Source organism: Salmo salar, chromosome ssa13 (genome assembly GCF_905237065.1).
Source record: "Salmo salar chromosome ssa13, Ssal_v3.1, whole genome shotgun sequence".
NCBI lineage: Eukaryota > Metazoa > Chordata > Actinopteri > Salmoniformes > Salmonidae > Salmo > Salmo salar.
The window spans coordinates 81434219-81454675 of record NC_059454.1 but is presented as its reverse complement, the minus strand read 5'-3'; the positions used below and the strand labels follow the sequence as shown (position 1 = coordinate 81454675).

The 20457-nt window shown below is 40.7% G+C and overlaps 2 protein-coding genes across 8 annotated transcripts in view; both read left to right on the top strand.

Annotated features, from left to right (window-relative positions):
• Positions 1–78: 78 nt before the first annotated feature.
• On the top strand, positions 79–9385 carry get1 (guided entry of tail-anchored proteins factor 1). Of its 3 annotated transcripts, none has more exons than XM_014137805.2 (5): positions 79–462; positions 2489–2654; positions 7874–7941; positions 8114–8174; positions 8889–9385. In XM_014137805.2, the coding sequence occupies exons 1-5, from the start codon at positions 373–375 to the stop codon at positions 8960–8962; spliced, it is 459 nt and encodes a 152-aa protein (XP_013993280.1). In that variant the 5' UTR covers positions 79–372; the 3' UTR covers positions 8963–9385. The 3 variants fall into 3 exon arrangements, with proteins under 3 accessions (XP_013993280.1, XP_013993277.1, XP_013993279.1); XM_014137802.2 differs by having other exon boundaries at positions 86–462; positions 8114–8228; XM_014137804.2 differs by lacking the exon at positions 79–462 and adding an exon at positions 544–785 and having other exon boundaries at positions 8114–8228.
• Positions 9386–17220: 7835 nt separating this feature from the next.
• The window catches only part of igsf5a (immunoglobulin superfamily, member 5a), a 36466-nt gene continuing 33229 nt past the window's right edge, over positions 17221–20457 (top strand). For 2 of the 5 annotated variants that reach the window (XM_045692250.1, XM_014137809.2), the window contains exons 1-2: positions 17298–17424; positions 17882–17959. In XM_045692250.1, coding sequence (XP_045548206.1) covers positions 17917–17959 — 43 coding nt within the window. In that variant the 5' untranslated portion in view covers positions 17298–17424; positions 17882–17916. Of the gene's footprint in view, positions 17425–17862; positions 17960–20457 lie in introns of those variants that run through there. The other 3 variants (XM_014137807.2, XM_014137808.2, XM_045692249.1) reach the window with 3 other exon arrangements.

Below are 20457 nucleotides of genomic sequence, written 5' to 3'. Positions count from 1 at the left end.
TAGCGAGATACCTGTGTGGATATCTTTACATGCCAATCAGATCTATATTTATTTGCCTTTCGACGAGGGTTGGGAAACCACGACACACATTCCTCATATTGTTTTTCTCATACCCTTTATGGCAAAATGTTGGTTAAAACGTTAAGCTCCACATATGGAGAGATTCCATACACACAATACCCCATATTATCAGAATACAAAGTAACAATGCAGTATTTTGATACACGTTGGATTTTGGGGGGAAATAAATAAAACAGGCCAACGTCACTAGGCAAAAATACAAAATATTTAGTAAAAAAATGATCTACACCGGGTAGAAAGACAAGGGGGTGTGCTTCCCTAGCGACGGCTATTGTAAATAATCAAAGGAAAATGGCGACTGTGTACGTCTGGTTGCTGGTGTTAGGGTCTGTGGTCTTGTGCAACTTCGTCAAAATGTTGTTACCTTCAATTTCCTCCTATGTGAGTATGCCATTCATGTGGTAACATTGTGTAGAAATTGTAGCCCAGTTGTACCGGTAAATGTGTGCTCAAACTTTTAAGTTGCTCCGGCATGTTTATCTGTAACATTTTAGCACAGAGACATTATGTTCGTTCTACTGTGAGGGATTGACAAAGACCCGCCGGCAGTTAATGGCTGGTTGTGACTGTACATCTCCCTCACCAAAACGATGTAATCTGCGCTTTGAAATTTATTTGACTTGATCATCCCTTGCTCATTTTAGCACCATAGGCGTTTTCAGTCTATGACATTTCCGCGATACAACGGTAAATGCCAGATTTGGGTAGGTAGTAAATTTGAGTTTGAAATCTGGAAAGTAACATCACGTGTATAATGGAGTCTAACGTTAGCTGTGCATATCTCATGGGTTTAGTGCTATGACAAAGTGATATTGACTCAAATGACCTTTTTTTTCTCTCCATAATCAACATTTAAACTAATGTAAAATCTTGTCAGATTCATAAACACCAAATTCCGTGTTGGCCACATAGTAGGCCACAGCAGCAGATAGTGTTGTCACGATACCAGCATTTTGACTTCAAGTTTAATATATACTTGACACTCGATACCTTGACAACAAAACAAGAATGCATATTAGCTAAAGTAATCGAATGGCGCTTGATCCAGACAGATAAATTCAGCTACTGCTCTGTTCAATTATTGGGCATCTATTGAGCTCAATATCAAATCAACTTGTATTGGTCACGTACACATATTTTGCAGATGTTATTGCGGGTGTAGCGAAATGCATGAAATCATTGCGTTAGAATTGTTTTACTTCAAAGTTTTTCTGAGACAGCCATGTATGCATTCATTATTCAATTATACAATACGTTTGACTTTGGTTTTACCAATATAAATACATAACAACATTATGGTATTTGAATTGTACATCTCTTGATAAACTGGGTAAAATAAGATGTAGTTTAGGTCCTATCCACAATACAAGTGAATGCATATTCAGTAGTAGTGTGTGCATACATTAAGTTATTGAGCTTGTGTTGGCTGATTTCATGGGCTACAGGTGATATACAATCTGTTTCTCTTACGTTTGGGACTTATTTGTTGTACTGATCAACAACATTTACTTAGAAGTAGCTTCTTTGATTAAAAATGTGCTCTGTTGCTTTAATCATTAATGACGTCATTAAAAGGGAAGAGCGGAGCGCCCATCAGAGCAACAGAGACTATAGATAATATTTGGGAGAGATTTGAGAGAGAGAGAGAGAGAGAGAGAGACCGAGACCAAATAAATAAGTGAATGAATACATTTTTTGGAGGCAATCAGCTTTGAAATCAGCATATTTTGTGTTATGGTTTGCATAATATCCCAAAGTACTAGGGAATTGAATTGATGTTTGCTTTAACTGTCAGCTAGCAAGGAAAATTAGCCTACAAAACTGGAAGCTACTGGTATCTTCTTGCATTGTAAAGTGTTCTTGCCTGTATGGACATTGTTTTGTGAACAGTAATGAACAGTTTAAACATTTCTACATGCTGTGTCACATTATTCAAGTGTGTTAACTTTGGTGCAACATGATTGGGGAGCTAACAGAATGCAGCCCAGACTCCCAGTGCAGGCTTTTTACAGAAGTACCGAAAGTAACAACAAGTCTAGTATGAACCGTTTTTTATGTTCTAGTATAAAAAAGTACATATGTTTCGATATATCGTGCAACACCAATAGCAAATAGAATACTGTCAATACACAAGTATGTTGCCATCAAATCATTAACTGAAGAAAACACATGAATCCCTCTTAATCTGCCATGGATTAGTGCTAATCCCTGCATTTTTTTTGTGCTAACACCCTGCAGTTTGATAACATAATTATCTGTGATGATACCTTACTGCATAGTTCACTTTTAAGCAGGCTACCCCAGCCAGTCACTGCTCAGTAGTTAAGTGAATCAGAATGCACCTCGTGTATAACATGCTTAGAAACCATTAGATTTATATTTTTGGCTGTATTTTCTTCTATTGAAGCTGTCCAAAGTTTTCCAGAAGAATGTGGAAGATGAGATGGAGATGAGGGCAGCGATTCAGGCCATGAAGAAGGAGCTTTCTTCCATCAACATGATGGACGAGTTCGCCAGGTACGCACGGCTCGAGCGCAAGATCAACAAGATGACGGACAAGTTGAAGACTTATGGTAATAGTGGACGGCATTATGTCTCTGTCTCTACCCCTCTCAACGCTATGATCGTTTATGTACATGTTCTAGAAATTTCACACCAAAAGGCCTCACACAACACCTTATTCAACATAACCAATATAGTTTATTATCTACAGTCAACACAGACAAGTATGCATTGTTCCCCAAACCTTTGGATTTTCACAAAATTCAACACTATTAATATAATGAGACATGGCAGTGGTATTGCACAAATTATGAATATCACCAATTTTTTCTCTCCCCTTTCAGCTGATTTAGTAGATGGGAAAACTCTTTAATAACCGATTTGCTCCATGTCTCTATTGGGGACTAGGCACATGTACACTGAGTGAACAAAACATTAACAACACCTTCCTAATATTGAGTTGCCCTCAGAACAGCCTCAATTTGTCGTGGCATGGACTCTACAAGCTGTCAAGCATTCCACAGGGATGTTGACTCCAATGCTTCCCACAGTTGTGTCAAGTTGCGGTTCTTGACACAAACCGGTGCGCCTGGCACCTACTACAATACCCCGTTCAAACTTAAACATTTTGTCTAGCCCCCTCTGAATGGCGCCAACAGACATGGAAGCTCTGCTAGCATCTAAGCAACTTTCCAGTATTTCATTTTTTTTGTGTGATATTTCTTACATTATTAGCCCAGAACGTTTTTTTGTGTTATTACTTACAGCCGGAAATAACTTTTGGATATCAAAGCGGCGGTAACTCGCCAGCATTACGACCAGAAATACGACTTTCCCGAATTGGATCCTTTGATCATACCCCCCAGGGCAATTTGATCATACCCCCCAGGGCACCCCAGGTGGTGAAGGTAGGAAACAACACCTCCACTAAGCTGATCCTCAACACAGGGGCCCCATAAGGGTGCGTGCTCAGCCCCCTCCTGGACTCCCTGTTCACCCATGACTGTGTGGCCATGCATGCCACGCAACTCAATCATCAAGTTTGTAGACGACAGAACAGTAGTAGGCCTGGTTACCAACAATGACGAGATAGCCTACAGGGAGGAGGTGAGGGCCCTGGCGGAGTGGTGCCAGGAAAATAACCTCTCCCTCAACAAAATGAAGGAGCTGATCGTAGACTTCAGGAGACAGCAGAAGGAGCACGCTCCTATCCACATTGACGGGACCACAGTAGAGAAGGCGAAAAGCTTCTGAAATGGTCCACCCACACAGACAGTGTGGTGAAGAAGATGCAATAGCACCTCTTCAACCCCCAGGAGGCTGAAGTAATTCGGCTTGGCCCCTAAGACCCTCACAAACTTTTACAGATGCACAATTGAGAGCATCCTGTCGGGCTGTATCACCGCCTGGTACTGCAACTACACCGCCCGCAACCGCAGGGCTCTCTAGAGGGTGGTGCGGTCTGCCCAACGCATCACCGGGGGCACACTGCCTGCCCTCCAGGAGACCTACAGCACCCGATGTCACAGGAAGGCCAAAAAGATAATCAAGGACATAAACCTCCCGAGCCCTGCCTGTTCAACCCGCTTTCATCCAGAAGGCGAGGTCAGTACAAGTGTATCAAAGCTGGGACCAAGAGACTAAAAAACAGCACCTATCTCAAGGCCATCCGAATGTTAAATAGCCATCACTAGCCGGCTACTAGCACGGTCACTCAACCCTGCACCTTAGAGGCTGCTGCCCTATAAATATAGACATGGAATCACTGGTCACTTTAATAATGGAACACTAGTCACTTTAATCATTTTTACATATTCTTTTACTAATTTCATATGTATATACTGTATTCCAATAAAACAGTAAGGCACGCGGGGGTGTGGTATATGGCCATTATACCACTGCTAAGGGCTGTTCTTACACAGCCTTTAGCCGTGGTATATTGGCCATGTACCACAAACCCTGGAGGTGCCTTATTGCAATTATAAATGGGTTACCAATGTAATTGGAGCAGTAAAAATACATGTTTTGTCATACCCGTGGTATACGGTCTGATATACCACAGTTGTCAGCCAATCAGCATTCAGGGCTCGAAGCACCCAGTTTGTAATGTATTTTAATCAATGCCACTGACATTGCTTGTCCTAATATTTATATATTTCTTAATTGCATTCTTTTACTTTTAGATTTGTGTGTATTGTTGTGAATTGTTAGATATTACTGCACTGTTGGAGCTAGGATCACAAGCAATTCACTACACCCGCAATAACATCTGCTAAAAATGTGTATGTGATCAATCAAATTTGATTTGACATACACAATCCGTGTCTCAAGGCTTAAAAATCCTTCTTTACCCTGTCTCCTCCCCTTCATCTACACTGATGTGAAGTGGATTTAACAAGTGACATCAATAAGGGATCATAGACTGACCATGTTAATCCAGGTTAAAGCTATGTCATGGAAAGAGCAGGTGTTCTTAATGTTTTGTACACTCTGTGTATGTTAAGAGGAAGGGTAATAGCTGAGTGTTCATTTGGGGGGGCTTCTGCACAGCTGCAGCCTGTTGCCATCAGCCTTCTCTCGCCTCACTCACCTTTTTTACATTTTCCCGCGATAATCTCTGGAGCCCCTGACAGTAACAGAGACAGAAAGGAAAGGGGCTCCATTTCAAGAACGTGCCATTCAGCAGCACACAACTTCCACAAACCACAGTGGCGACCAAATACAGGGCCCTTATTCAGTCCAAAAGGAACTGATAAAGTGCCTTCAGGAAGTATTCACACCCCTTGACCTTTTCCACATTTTGTTGTTACAAAGTAGGATTAAAATGGATTTAATTGTTATTTATTGTCAATAATCTACACAAAATACCATTCAGCATCACACCTCTTCCACAAGCCACAAAAATAAATAATGGATAAATAAAATGCTAATATATTTTCATTAGATAAGTATTCAACTCTGAGTTAATACATGTTAGAATCACCTTTTGGCAGCGATTACAGCTAAGTATTTCTTGGTAAGTCTCCTAAGAGCTTTGCAAACCTGGATTGTACAATATTTGCTCATTATTCTTTTTAAAATTCAAGCTCTGTCAAGTTGGTTGTTGATCATTGCTAGACAGTCATTTTCAAGTCTTGCCGTAGATTTTCAAGCCGCTTTTAAAGTCAAAACTGTAACTAAGCCAGGAACATTCAATGTTGTCTTGGTAAGTAACTCCAGTGTATATTTGGCTTTGTGTTTTAGGTTATTGTCCTGCTGAAAGGTGGATTTGTCTCCCAGTGTCTGTTGAAAAGCAGACTGAACCAGGTTTTGTTTCAGGATTTTGTCTGTGCTTAGCTCTGTTCTTTTTCTTTTTACCCTAACAAAACTCCCTAGTCTTTGCCGATGACAAGAACATAACATGATGCAGCCACCACCGTGCTTGAAAATATGATGAGTGGTACTCAGTGATGCGTTTTGTTGGATTTGCCCCAAGCATAATGCTTTGTATTCAGGACAAAATGTTATTTTATTTCCCACATTTTTTTACAGTGTGTGTAACCTTTATTTAACTAGTAAAGTAAGTTTTAAGAACAAATTCTTATTTACAATGACGGTCTACCCCGGCCAAACCCGGACAACGCTGGGCCAATTGTGCGCCGCCCTATGGGACTCCCAATCACGGCCGGATGTAATGCAGCCTGGATTCGAACCAGGACTGCAGTGACGTTTCTTGCAATGAGAATGGTGTGCCTTAGACCGCTGTGCCACTCGGGAGCCCTGTAGTGCCTTAATGCAAACAGGATGCGTGTTTTGGAATATTGGAATTCTTTTCACACTGTCATTTAGGTTATTATTGTGGAGTAACTACTATGTTGTTGATCCATCCTCAGTTTTCTCCTGTCACAGCCATTCAACTCTAACTGGTTTAAAATCACCATTGGCCTCATGGTGAAATCCCTGTGCAGTTTCCTTCCTCTTTGTCAACTGAGTTAGGAAGGATGCCTGTATCTTTGTAATGTCTGGGTGTATTGATACACCATCCAAAGTGTAATTAATAACTTCAGAGATGCGGTAGTCATTAATGTTAAAAACCTTTATTGCACACAGTTAGTACATACAACTTATTATGTGACTTGTTAAGCACATTTTTACTCCTGAAGTTATTTAGGCATGCCATAACAAAGAGGTTGAATACTTATTAACTCAAGACATTTCAGCTTTTCATTTTTTATTAATTTGTAAACATTTCTAAAAACATCATTCCACTTTGACATTATGGGGTATTGTTTGTAGATCAGTGACATAACATCTAAATTTAATCCATTCTAAATTCAGGCTGTAACACATCAATGTGGGGGAAAAAGCCTAGGGGTGTAAATACTTTTTGAAGGCACTGTATATACTCGTAGAGGCCATTTTAAGTAGTTCATACTACACCCCATAGACATTTATTTTAAGGGTAGAATGTGCTGTATTGGCTGCATATTCCTGTTCTCACTGGAGTCACAGTAACTCTACCACACCTCCTATCATTTCAAATTCATCGTCCAAGGACAATGGCACAGGGAAATAATGTTTAGTAGATGTTTTCATATCTTTAGGGTAGTTGGCTAAAGTGATTAAGTGAATGTAGCTAACGGTATGAATCCATGAAGATTTTTGAATTAGAAATCTCCCATAATCCTCAGGGTAGAGCTGGTGGAGGATGAATGAAGATAAAGGTGACCTTGACGTCAGACACTTCCTGTGGCTTGACCAAAGCTTCTTTGTGGAGGGGCAACAGTTCTGCTGACCTCTGTCACTGTCTCACTCAACTCCTAACCAGCTGTTGTACAGTCTCACCTGTTAGCCTTAAAGACCGTTTGGAAGAGTTCGTGTATATATATTATGACTATAGATTTTGTTTGTTTTGGTCTTCGGCAAGGGTTTTCTCGGCTGTTCGTGCACACAAATGTTTCTAGTGGCAAGCCGAAGTTGGTAGCCGAAGTCTATGCCCCTTTGTCGGTGATTGGTGAACAGTAGGGATTCTTCAATGAAGTGTTTGTGGTCATTCATCGAGAGACTAATTGGTTTCACCGACTTCGCTTTACCTCAAGAAATGCTTTTGTATGCACAAACAGCCGAAGAAACCTTTGCCGAAGACCAAAACGTCACAAAATGCCATAATAATATATTCACAAACTGTTTCGGATGGGAAGCCTGCGGACACCTTTACAGTCCCATTGTGACAAATTGTGTCCATGTGGTGAAACCACACCCAGTCGTCAGTTTTGTTGTCTGAAGTTTGTGTTTTCCTTTCTTCCCTCAGTTAAATCCAGAACTGGTCAGCAGACCAAAATCAAATGGGTCGTCAACATAGTGTACTATATTCTGCAGGTAAGTGAAGTAGAGCAGATTTTTTAAATGTATATATATATTTTTACATTTATTGGTATATTTTCATAGTAGCTAGGATTATTTCACAATCTTGCAGTAGCAAATATTTAATAAAGATTTGGGACTGGGGATGATGACTGATTTTCCCCCCCCCCCTTTCCGTCCCTCCAAGGCTGTGCTGATGATCTCTCTGATCTGGAAATACTATGCTGACCCAGTGACGGTCTTGCCCAGTAAGTGGATTTCTCCTCTAGAGCGAATGGTGGCCTTCCCATCTGGAGTAGCAGGTAAAACAGATTACAGCACCTGCCCTGAGAGGGGCTCTAACACCAGCAGGGGTTGCGGCTCAAATGCCACCCTATTCCCTATATAGTGCACTACTTTTAACCAAAGGACACTCTTCAAAGTAGTGCATTAGATAGGGAATAGAGTGCTATTTCAGACAAACAGGGATATTTCAGGATAACAGAACTTATAGTGTATAGCCTACACTACTTTGCACCTGTAGCTTCCTTTAGGTATGCAGATAGCTCTACTGTTTATATAACTGAACAGTAATGGAGGTAAATGGGGATTGTATTAGTGCTATTCAAGCCATTCAACTCAATCCATTCAACTCAATGTCTGTTTTGTTTTAAAGCTCAAAGAGAGCAGAATGAAGACCAGTTCCCTCATCTTTAAAGAGTCATTTTTGAGCAGATGTTTCCTCAGCTCTATTTAAACCCAAAAGTCTGTTTCTCTAAGAAGTAATACCTATGGATCACTTATAAATCCCTGCCTGTGGATTTGTCACATTTTTATGATTTAAATTGTTTGGCTTGAGCTGTGATTTTGAGAATTTTGAACGTTTACACTTTTAAAGGAGGTTAGATGACATTGATCTGGATCTGGATCTAAATGATAATATAATGATTATTCATTCACCTGCTCTTGTGCCTGTGTTTCAGGTGGTGTTGGAATCACATGCTGGCTTGTTGTTTGTAACAAGGTAGTGGCTATAATTCTCCAAGCGGTGGCTTGACCGCCTGAACTTTACTGTCTACTGTGAGACCAAATTATGCAATTGTTGGTACTTTTGTTGCTATTTCATTCAATTTAATGACAAGGTTTGTAAATATTTTTCATACACTGGCCTTGATATTTAAATGTTTTGTGTTGAGACATTTTTTTTCCCTTCACTACATTTTGATAAACCAGCAGGGTTGTTTTGTTGCATATTCTTTCTTTCCCAATCCTTTCCTCTTCATGAAACTAGTCTGAAAAATTGTGGCTTAATACTTTGGTTACAATTTGTTCGTTTTTTGAAGGATTCAAGCCATATCATTATTTTACCTACATGATTGTGTTCTGCTTTCCATTTGTGTTTGTTGGTTGCCTACTTTTCTAACCCTCTTCCAGAATTATTCTTGTGGTTGACATATCAATAAAAACATGCCAAACATTATTTGTGCCTGGATTTATAAGTTAAGACATATGTATCCTTGAAAGGTACTGTGTCACGGAAGGTTAAGGCTCTTATAGAAAGTGCAAGATCAACCTCTAGCTAGTCTATTGTAAATTAGATGCTGATCGGAAAGTGAATCAAAAGTCACGCAGTAGGCCTACACGAAATATACTTTTTTTAAGTGTTTCTCATCAACAGGGCTGTAGTGGAGCTGGTTGAGAGCTTCAAGTTCCTTGGTGTCCACATCACCAACAAACTAGAATGGTCCAAACACACCAAGACAGTCATGAAGAGGGCACTACAAAACCTATTCCCCCTCAGGAGACTGAAAGATTTGGCATGTGTCCTCAGATCCTCAAAAGGTTCTACAGCTGCAGCATCGAGAGCATCCTGATTGGTGGGCTAACTGCCTTGCTCAGGGGCAGAACGACACATTTTTTACCTTTTCAGCTCAGGGATTTGATCCAGCAACCTTTCGGTTTCTGGCCCACCGGTCTTACCACTAGGCTACCTAGATTTCTTTTACCCCTTACACTCGTTGAAATTGGCCTATATGAATAGGACCAAATTGAAATGTTTCTAACAGAAGAACTATAAAAACACATGTATGACCATTGTAGCAATTGAACAGAAGGCTTTGGAGATTATGGGGAAATGATCAGACCAAAGACATAACTGTTCACCTGACACAAGACTGAATCCTAACATTACTGTTGATTGTATGTGCATTTTACATTTACTGTACCTTTCACAGTATTTGTCAATAATGAAATCTGAAAATACTCTGGATACATTCAGTAATATGATAAGAATATTTATTGAAATTACAAGGTCTTGAGGGAGAGGTCTAACTGGTGTCTCCAAGTGGCCACACACCTCTCCAAACTATGCACAGTTCCAAAGTCATTTCAATGTGCTTTTATGACTCAAGGAAAGAGCCTTCAGCTATAAGGTGCTGTTTTGAGCTCTCCTAGCTTTGCCATTAAGGAACTGAAGCAAGCACACTTCTTTTTATTTATTTGATATTACAATCCTCAATGTCTCATCTTTCAGAACACATTTCCCTCACTCAGACAACAACAAATGTGCAAAAGTATCCCAATTAGCGGGAGGAATGAGGGCATCTTTTTGTTGCGTGCGGTGCTCAAGTTTATATTGGCTGTCAGTCAAACCCCATGCAGCGCTGTGAAGCGGTGAACCTGATCTCTGACATCATTTAGGACCTACTGTCTAGCATGTTACTGTACAGCCACTGCGTTCCAATTTAGGCACGTATCAATGACGAAATCTGCCATTTTCAACCCGTATACGGGATGACGGGCTATGAACGGAAAGGGCTACCAAATGTGCCGTTTTCACATATGGAGACTGTGGTATTGTGCTGGAGATAATGAAAATGAGGTTCAAAAGTGTTGGATTTGCCATTTAAAGCATTGCTGGTTACAGTGTGTTTAAGTGTTAGGAATGTGTGTGTTTTGTACTCTGTGTGGATCAACGTAGTGGTGACCGAGACAAACAAGAACGTAATAAATTCAATGGGGAGAGATGCCAAAAGAACAGACACAACTAGGGCAATATTTCATTTTATTTATTTTTTATTCACCTTTATTTAACCAGGTAGGCCAGTTGAGAACAAGTTCTCATCTACAACTGCGACCTGGCCAAGATAAAGCAAAGCAGTGCGACACAAACAACGCAGAGTTACACATGGGATAAACAAACGTACAGTCACAATAGAAAAATAGAATAGAAAAATCGATATACAGTGTGTGCAAATGTAGTAAGATTAGGGAGGTAAGGCAATAAATGTGCCATAGTGGTGAAATAATTACAATTTTGCATTAACACTAGAGTGATAGAGGTGCAGAAGGTGAATGTGCAAGTAGAGATACTCTAGGTGCAAAGGAGCAAAAAAAACAATATGGGGATGAGGTAGTTGGGTGGGCTTTTTACAGATGGGCTGTGTACAGGTGCAATGATTGGTAAGCTGCTCTGACAGCTGATGCTTAAACTTAGTGAGCTGAGATATGACTCCAGCTTCAGTGATTTTTACAATTCATTCCAGTAGTTGGCAGCAGAGAACTGGAAGGAAAGGCGGCCAAAGGAGGAGTTGGCTTTGGGGATGACCAGTGAAATATACCTGCTGGAGCTTGTGCTAAGGGTGGGTGCTGCTATGATGACCAGTGAGCTGAGATAAGGCAGGACTTTACCTAGCAAAGACTTATAGATGACCTGGAGCCAGTGGGTTTGGCAACGAATATGAAGTGAGGGCCAGCCAACGAGAGCATACAGGTCGCAGTGGTGGGTGGTATATGGGGCTTTGGTGACAAAACGGATGGCACTGGGATAGATTACATCCAGTTTGCTGAGTAGAGTGTTGGAGGCTATTTTGTAAATTACATCGCTGAAGTCAAGGATCCATAGGATAGTCAGTTTTATGAGGGTATGTTTGGCAGCATGAGTGAAATAGGAAGCCGATTCTAGATTTCATTTTGGATTGGAGATGCTTAATGTGAGTCTGGAAGGAGAGTTTACAGTCTAACCAGACACCTAGGTATAAACCTAGGCATACAGTATACTGTAATGTTTATCAGCTGTTTTGTCTCTGGCTGATCTTTTTTTCCCTTCATATTAATTTGGCCCATTTTTGCCACAAATGAGCCATATTATTCAAATGAAATATTTTACAAACTTGCTCTAGCCTTTGTCTGGAGTTTAAAGTGTACATTTTTAGTAGATACACTACAAGACAATTAGCATGGGACAATAGGCTTCTATAGGCCACCACCTATAGGTAAGGAAAAGGTTAGGGTTAGCTAAAAGGCTATCCTGACCTGCTACGAAAAATAACTCTTAGTCACAACCCAGTCTCGATGCTTGTTATCGGTGAAATACAATGGGGGGTAATTGAGCTTAACCAATCTGCAGTGACAAACTCGCAAAAGAGGCAAGAAGCAGAATGGTAGGAAGATATTTAAGGAGAATTCAAGCCATCGGAGTCAATGGATAAATGTTGAAGAGTTACAACTTATGATCTAGATAACATCGGAAGCACGAGGACCTTTAATGGAGAAGAGGGCTGTAATGATCCCTCAGAACCAACATACAGCCAGATTCAGGGGACTTCCAGGGCATGACCTACCACCCCTCCCTAACGCCACTACCTATTTCCTGTTTTCATGCTTGTCTGCTTTCCTCTCTCCCTATACAATATCAGCTGTGTCTGGAGACATTCCAAGGTCTCTATATGTCACCCTGCCCTTTACGACACAGGCATAAAAGCCTGTCTGGACTCCATTTTGTCTGCCACCTTCATGCAATTCCTGTTTTATTTATTTTAATGGTACTGGGCCATTGACATCATCATAGTGCGATACACTGTCAGTTTCAATATGCTGTAGAGACCTATTCAGCAAAAACATATACTTTATAAAAATGTATGGGTATTTCATTACCAAAGAAACTAAACTTTATGTGGAACAATGATCTAATTTTAAACAGATGAATCACAATAATGTTGTATTAGATGCTGCAAGCTCAGCTAAAATGTGTGACTAGACAAAAATATGTGACTAGTTTTAGCACCATCATGGGGTTATTGATACTCAATTTATGAAATTTAAGTATTATACATCTGCAGAGAATCTATAATTTTGTCCCATTTTGATGGGAGCTATGTTTCTATACATAAACTCTGTTGTAGTACACTTTCCTGCCAAAGCTTGGAGCCACAGTTGAACAATGACAGACAGATGGGGTTCTTGTTTCTCCTACCCACAGGGGAGGTAGGATCCACCAGATGTCGCCCTAGTATGTTCAGATATGGTCTCTATACCTTCATTGTACAAAAAGGCAAGGATATGTTGTCCTTTTACCCTTTGCAGGGTTGTAGTTTGCGATAATTTTAAATGGAGAAGCTATTCTGTCTCTTTTCATAATTAAATGAATATACTACATAAACACATTTATTACGAGAAATACATAAGGATACTCCTAAAAAGAAATTGAGAGACGTGAGCAAAAGGGGCAAATAGTGTTTTCCAATCTAGGACATTAAAGAGCATTCTAGTGGTAGAGGGAGACAAATGCATCTCAGAGATTTCTGACTGAAACTTGACTCTTCAACATTGGTGTTTCCTTTCATTTACATGGAAATGCTGTGTGATCTATCATAATTATTAGGATATGGATAGCTTCCCTAGACATATTATAATTGTGAACAGCAATTAGGGATTCAAAAAACTAATTCTCTGTGTGTGTGCGCCTTTCCATTTGTAACAGCCAGGACATGGACAGACATTATTGGGTAATTTATCAGGGAATAAATAGGGTGCTACTTTGCTGTGTAATGACCCCATAGTAATGGACACAGCTCCTGAGCCATAAAACAGTCTCCACTTGACCTTGTCTTTGAACATGACTAGATCCCTCCCATCACACTCATCAAATGTGCGTCAGTGCACCACATGCCACCCTAGTAGGAGTGTGAACTCTTCAGTTGGACTCTGGTGATGATGACACCTGCACTGCGGACCCACCTGTCCAGTGTGATATTGACCTACGTGGCCTTTTCACCTGTTGTTTTACAATACATGTTGTTTGCTGTAGGTTAAATATATAATTGACTGGATCTACTGTATTTGCTGATATTATTGTTTGCCTGTGCCAAAATACTTGAGTTGACCACATATGGTTAAGTGATAATGCCCAAAAAGTGTTGTTAGGCCCGAGACTATGTCGAGGGCCGGCAAACTATGTCAATATATTCTCCAAACACCGGCTTCGAGGGCGTTATCACTTTTACACAACGGGTTACTAACATATTCAAATAATGACTGACATATTTTCATTAAAAATGATTTTTTTTTAATGAATTTATTCATACTATTTCAACCTTCCACAAGGATTGCTACCCAAGCTGTCTGGTAATTCGTTCTTTCGGGTCGGTTGCCACAGGCACGACCCAGCCATTCAGTCTTTTTGTTCTGTGTCTATGGAGGTGACCCAGTCATTCGTTTGAAACGTTCCATTGCCATACTGGCTGGCAACGTTCTTATCCCTTGCTTGCTAGCTAGCCAACTACGGCTAACTTACAGTCACGTCAAACAGTGCAGAAGAATAACAACAGTAGCTGCATTTGTTTAAACTGTTTTCTAGTGACATTTATTTGGATACATCCATAACAATGAGCTAATGAGCTGCAATTTGCCTGGCTTAGAAAATGTGCTCTCTCGTCAGGACACGGTTGTTCAGAAGAACTAGTCAACAACACAGCTAACACAATCACTTCAAACTGAAGTTGGAAAGACTGCAAAATTGTTTGACCTTTTCAATTTACATTTCTTTGTATATATCCATAAAAATGATGCCAGCTGATTCATGATTTTGCTGGCTGAGAAACGCTGCCTGACTATGTGTCTCGTCCCGACTCCCGACATGTTCATTACTATGGGACAGCTGGAGATCAAATTTGAAAATGTAAACAATGTTGCAAATGTCGGAGAGAAGGTATATCCAAATCTCCGCAGTTGAAAACTAAATGTTAATCTAAAAGAAATGTGAGATAACATCTAGATGCTTTTTATAGTGGAGATCAAGTTTATACATTGCCTGGCTGGGCTGATGAGACAGTGGATTGCGCAGTCAGATGGAACAGAGTAAATAGGCATTTTAAGGTCATAGATTTAGCCAGTGGTAACTTGAGGAATAGACACCGGCTGGAATGCGGTTTTAACCAATCAGTATTCAGGATTAGAACCACCCATTGTATAATAAGTCATTATCAGATATGTTGTTTTTGTATTCTAACCATTGTTCAGTGTGATTGACTAAATCAGACGATGGAGGCTCTCAGCTGCCTAGGTTAAAAGCACCAGGTGAGTGTGTTTGTTTCACAAACTAGTCAAAAGGCCAGGAGAACCACACACAAATCCATGTTTGGACGAACAATGGTATGTTTGTGCATGAAGGCTTTGGCGTAAAAAGGATTCTGTGATGTAGTAACAGGTGAGTCTGTTACTAGGGAAAGTATCCCGACCCCTTGACTTTTTCCACATTTTGTTACATTACAGCCTTATTCTAAAATTGATTAAATTGTTTTTTTCCCCTCATCAATCTACACACAATACCCCACAATGCCAAAGCAAAAACAGGTTTTTAGAAGTGTTTTCTAATAAATTAAAATAAAAAACTGATATCACATTTATATAAGTATTCAGACCTTTTACTCAGTACTTTGTTGAAGCACCTTTGGCAGTGATTACAGCCTTGATTCTTCTTTGGTATTACACTACAAGCTTGGCACACCTGTATTTTGGGAGTTTCTCCCATTCTTCTCTGCAGATCCTCTCAAGCTCTGTCAGGTTGGATGGGGACGGTTGCTGCACAGCTATTTTCAGGTCTCCAAAGATTTTTGATTGGGTTCAATTCCGGGCTCTGGCTGGGCCACTCAAGGACATTCAGAGACTTGTCCTGAAGCGACTCCTGGGTTGTCTTGGCTGTGAGCTTAGGGTCATTGTCCTGTTGGAAGGTGAACCTCCGTCCCCAGTCTGAGGTCCTGAGCACTCTGGAGCAGGTTTTCATAAAGGATCTCTCTGTACTTTTGCTCCTTTCATCTTTCCCTTGATCCGGACTAGTCTCCCAGTCCCTGTCACTGAAAAAACATCCCCACAGTATGATGCTGCCACCTCCATGCTTCACCGTAGGGATGGTGCCAGGTTTCTTCCAGATGTGATGCTTGGCATTCAGTTCAATCTTGGTTTCATCAGACCAGAGAATCTTGTTTCTCATGGTCTGAGAGTCTTTAGGTGCTTTTTGACAAACTCCAAGCAGGCTGTCATGTACCTTTTTACTGAAGAGTGGCTTCCGTCTGGCCACTCTACCATAAAGGCCTGATTGTTTGAGTGCTGCAGAGATGGTTGTCCTTCTTGAAGGTTCTCTAGAGCTCTCTCAGTGTGACCATCGGGTTCTTGGTCCCCTTCCTAACCAAGGCCCTTCTCCCCCGATTGCTTATTTTGGCCAGGCGGCCAGGTCTAGGAAGAGTCTTGGTGGTTCCAAACGTCTTCAATTTAAGAATGATGGAGTGTTCTTGGGGACCTTCAATGCTGCAGAAATGTTTTGGTACCGTTCCCCAGATCTGTGCCTTGACACAATTCTGTCTCGGAGCTCTACGGAGAATTCCTCCGTCCTCATGGCTTGGTTTTTGCTCTGACATACACTGTCAACTGTGGGACCTTAGATAGACAGGTATGTGCCTTTCCAAATCATGTCCAATCAAGTTGTATTTACCACAGGTGGACTCCAATCAAGTTGTAGAAACATCTCAAGGATGATCAATGGAAACAGGATATACCTGAACTCAATTTAATAAATAGCTAACAACCTTTTTTTTGCTTTGTCATTATGTGGTATTTTGTGTAGATTGCTGAGGATTTCTATTTATTTAATCCATTTAACAAAATGTGGGAAAAGTCAAGGGGTCTGAATACTTTCCAAAGGCACTGTATGTGGGTCAGAAGTATGTGTCCCCATGTTGAAAAACCTCAGATTGAAATGGCTGTACTTACACTAAAACATGGCAGCTAATGCAACACATGGGTGTGTCTGCTTAATGACTGTTGTGTATTTGTGTCACAACACTACCGCTCTGTGGTATTAATCACCCACATGACATCCCAGATGTGTCATGTGGGGGTCAAAGCCCCCCAAAGTAATCTGTTGGGTAGAGGACCTACCTCAGTTGACTCTCTGGTAACCTTTTGCTCTACCAGCAGGCTTAACTATGCCAATAACCACTATTCAAGAAGGTGAAACCCTGACACACACTCAAACAAACACTTAACCACTCACTCATGCAAGTGTGACTGATAAGGGGACTGTTACATGGGTGGACCTTGCTCTCTGTAGAGGTAGATGTATATGGGGGAGTGAAGCTACATTTGGTTTCACCTGAAGGTGGAGTCCCTCTATTTACTAGGTCTGATTCAACAGGAAATTAACCTTGGATCCATTTTAGTCATCGCTCTGAGAGTCTTCAACAAGTAAGTTATTAGAATGATGTATGTCAATGTACATTGGATCTCAATAGGAATATTTCCTAAAGAAAAATGCAATTTAAAAATGATCTTGTTTCTGGTTGTTGAGGGAAAGACTTAGGGAGGAAGTATGATTCTGTCAGTACTCTGAATGGACGGATCTGAGACTGCAATTATTGAAATATATTTTGTTTCAGCAATATATTTTGTTTGATTAATGTTTGTTAGAGAATATAAGTTATTAAGATATAATGTTTCTGTTTCTGTCGTTGGGCTGTAGTGAGTCTTTGATCAGCGATCAATCAGAGAATGTGTGTGTTTTTGTGAACAGGGGATTTCCTCACACAACATTCCTTGGTGAAAAATGTAGCGTTCAGAGCTCAGGTCTGTTTGAATGTGTACAGTATTTTGCTGCCCGCTGGGTTGTTTCCATGCCATTGTCTTTTTTGTTTTTATATTACAGGCAGGGAATATTAGCATGACTGTTACCTGGGCAACATGGCCAGTGTTTTCTTCACGTTGCTTTTACTCTATGCAACAGGTGAGCAGATCTGAATATTTTTTGCACACATATACACATTTGACACACTACATTGCGCTATCCCATATACTCACAATTGAAACAAATCTACTGAATATGATTGGATGTGGACAAAATCCATAGTTGACGTCGCAATTGGGATTACCCAAACATTTACCTGTTCATGAGAATAGATATTAGTGAATAAACATCAAAACTATATTTCACTGAACGGCATTAGAACCGAGCTCAGCATATAATTTATCCCTGGCTTCATCTTGCTCTAGTTAGACTGGTCTCGTTTGGGAGTGATTAAAGTTGTTAATTTCACATGGAGGCCTTCTCATGTTTATCACAGCCATGCAGAGAAATACAGGTCTCTGATTTAACATGCCTAATGGAAACTGCTTTACGTTGACTACTCCAGGCTATAATATTGCTTCCTTCTTAAGGAAACTTTATGAGTCAGGTCTCATCATTAGGATAGTGCAGTTTTTTTCTTCTCCAATCACTTTGGTGCAATTTCCCCAAGTATGTGGTACATTTTCACAACTCCAAGCACAGAAATCTAAACAGATCATCAAAATGGCTCATGTTTCAAAACTCGAAGCACGTTTGATTGACTGAGTACATTTATATATTTGTACCTCATAAATGTATCCATTTGACATCAATTTATGTTAGAAGGTAAAACCAAATCAAATATGGATGTGGCTGTGAATACTGTACATCATTCTCCATCCGCCAGTGTGATTCACTCTTGTGTGCTACCATTTGGAGTGTAGTGTACAATTCACTGCTGAAATACTTTGGTTACATATGCAAATATATTCCACTCATTATCTGAATTTCATTGATACACTCACTGTAAGCTGATGAATTTTGTCAAGCATGGAGACAGGCGATACTGTATCAGTTGAAAATGTTGCATGGGGCAGAAATGGAATACATGGGTCTCGGCTCCGCCCTGTGCAACTGGGTCCTGGACTTCCTGACGGGCCGCCCCAAGGTGGTGAGGGTAGGTAACAACATCTCCACCCCGGTTCATCCTCAACACTGGGTCCCCACAAGGGTGCGTTCTCAGTCCATCTCCTGTACTCCCTGTTCACCCACGACTGCGTGGCCATGCACGCCTCCAACTCAATCATCAAGTTTGCAGACGACACTACAGTGGTAGGCTTGATTACCAACAACAATGAGACGGCCTACAGGGAGGAGGTGAGGGCCCTCGGAGTGTGGTGTCAGGAAAATAACCTCACACTCAATGTCAACAAAACAAAAGAGATGATCGTGGACTTCAGGAAACAGCAGAGGGAGCAGCCCCCTATCTACATTGACGGGACAGTAGTGGAGAGGGTGGAGAGTTTTAAGTTCCTCGGTGTACACATCACGGACAAACTGAAATGGTCCACCCACACAGACAGCATGGTGAAGAAAGCGCAGCAGCGCCTCTTCAACCTCAGGAGGCTGAAGAAATTTGTCTTGTCACCAAAAACACTCACAAACTCTTACAGATGCACAATCGAGAGCATCCTGTCAGGCTGTATCACCGCCTGGTACGGCAGCTGCTCCGCCCATAACCGGAAGGCTCTCCAGAGGGTAGTGAGGTCTGCACAACGCATCACCGGGTGCAAACTACCTGCCCTCCAGGACACCTACACAACCCGATGTCACAGGAAGGCCAAAAAGATCATCAAGGACAGCAACCACCAGAGCCACTGCCTGTTCACCCCGCTAACATCCAGAAGGCGAGGTCAGTACAGGTGCATCAAAGCTGGAACCGAGAGACTGAAAAACAGCTTCTATCTCAAGGCCATCAGACTGTTAAACAGCCATCACTAACATTGAGTGGCTGCTGCCAACATACTGACTCAACTCAAACCACTTTAATAATGGGAAAAGCCACTTTATATTTTAGCCACTTTATATTATTTATATTATATAATGTTTACATAACCTACATTATTCATCTCATATGTATATACTGTACGCTATACCATCTACTGCATCTTGGCATCTTGATGTAATTAGATGTATCACTAGCCACCTTAAACAATGCCGCTTTATATGTTTTCATAACCTACATTACTCATCTCATATGTATATACTGTACTCCATACCATCTACTGCATCTTGCCTATGCTGTTCGGCCATCACTCATTTATATATTTTTATGTACATATTCGTATTCATTCCTTTACACTTGTGTGTACAAGGTAGTTGTTGTGGAATTGTTAGGTTATATGACTTGTTAGATATTACTGCATGGTCGGAACTAGAAGCACAAGCATTTCGCTACACTTGCATTAACACCTGCTAACCATGTGTATATGACAAATAAATGTGATTTGATTTGATACCATGCTACATTTTTACAGTAGCCAACTGCTTTACAATACCCCTATTTCTGATTATTTGTCCTACGTGTGTAGCCTACTGTATAAGGATTATGAAACTAAGACTGAAATACTTCTCAACATGCTCACAACCTGCCATTGGATACAAGTTATATTTTAAAA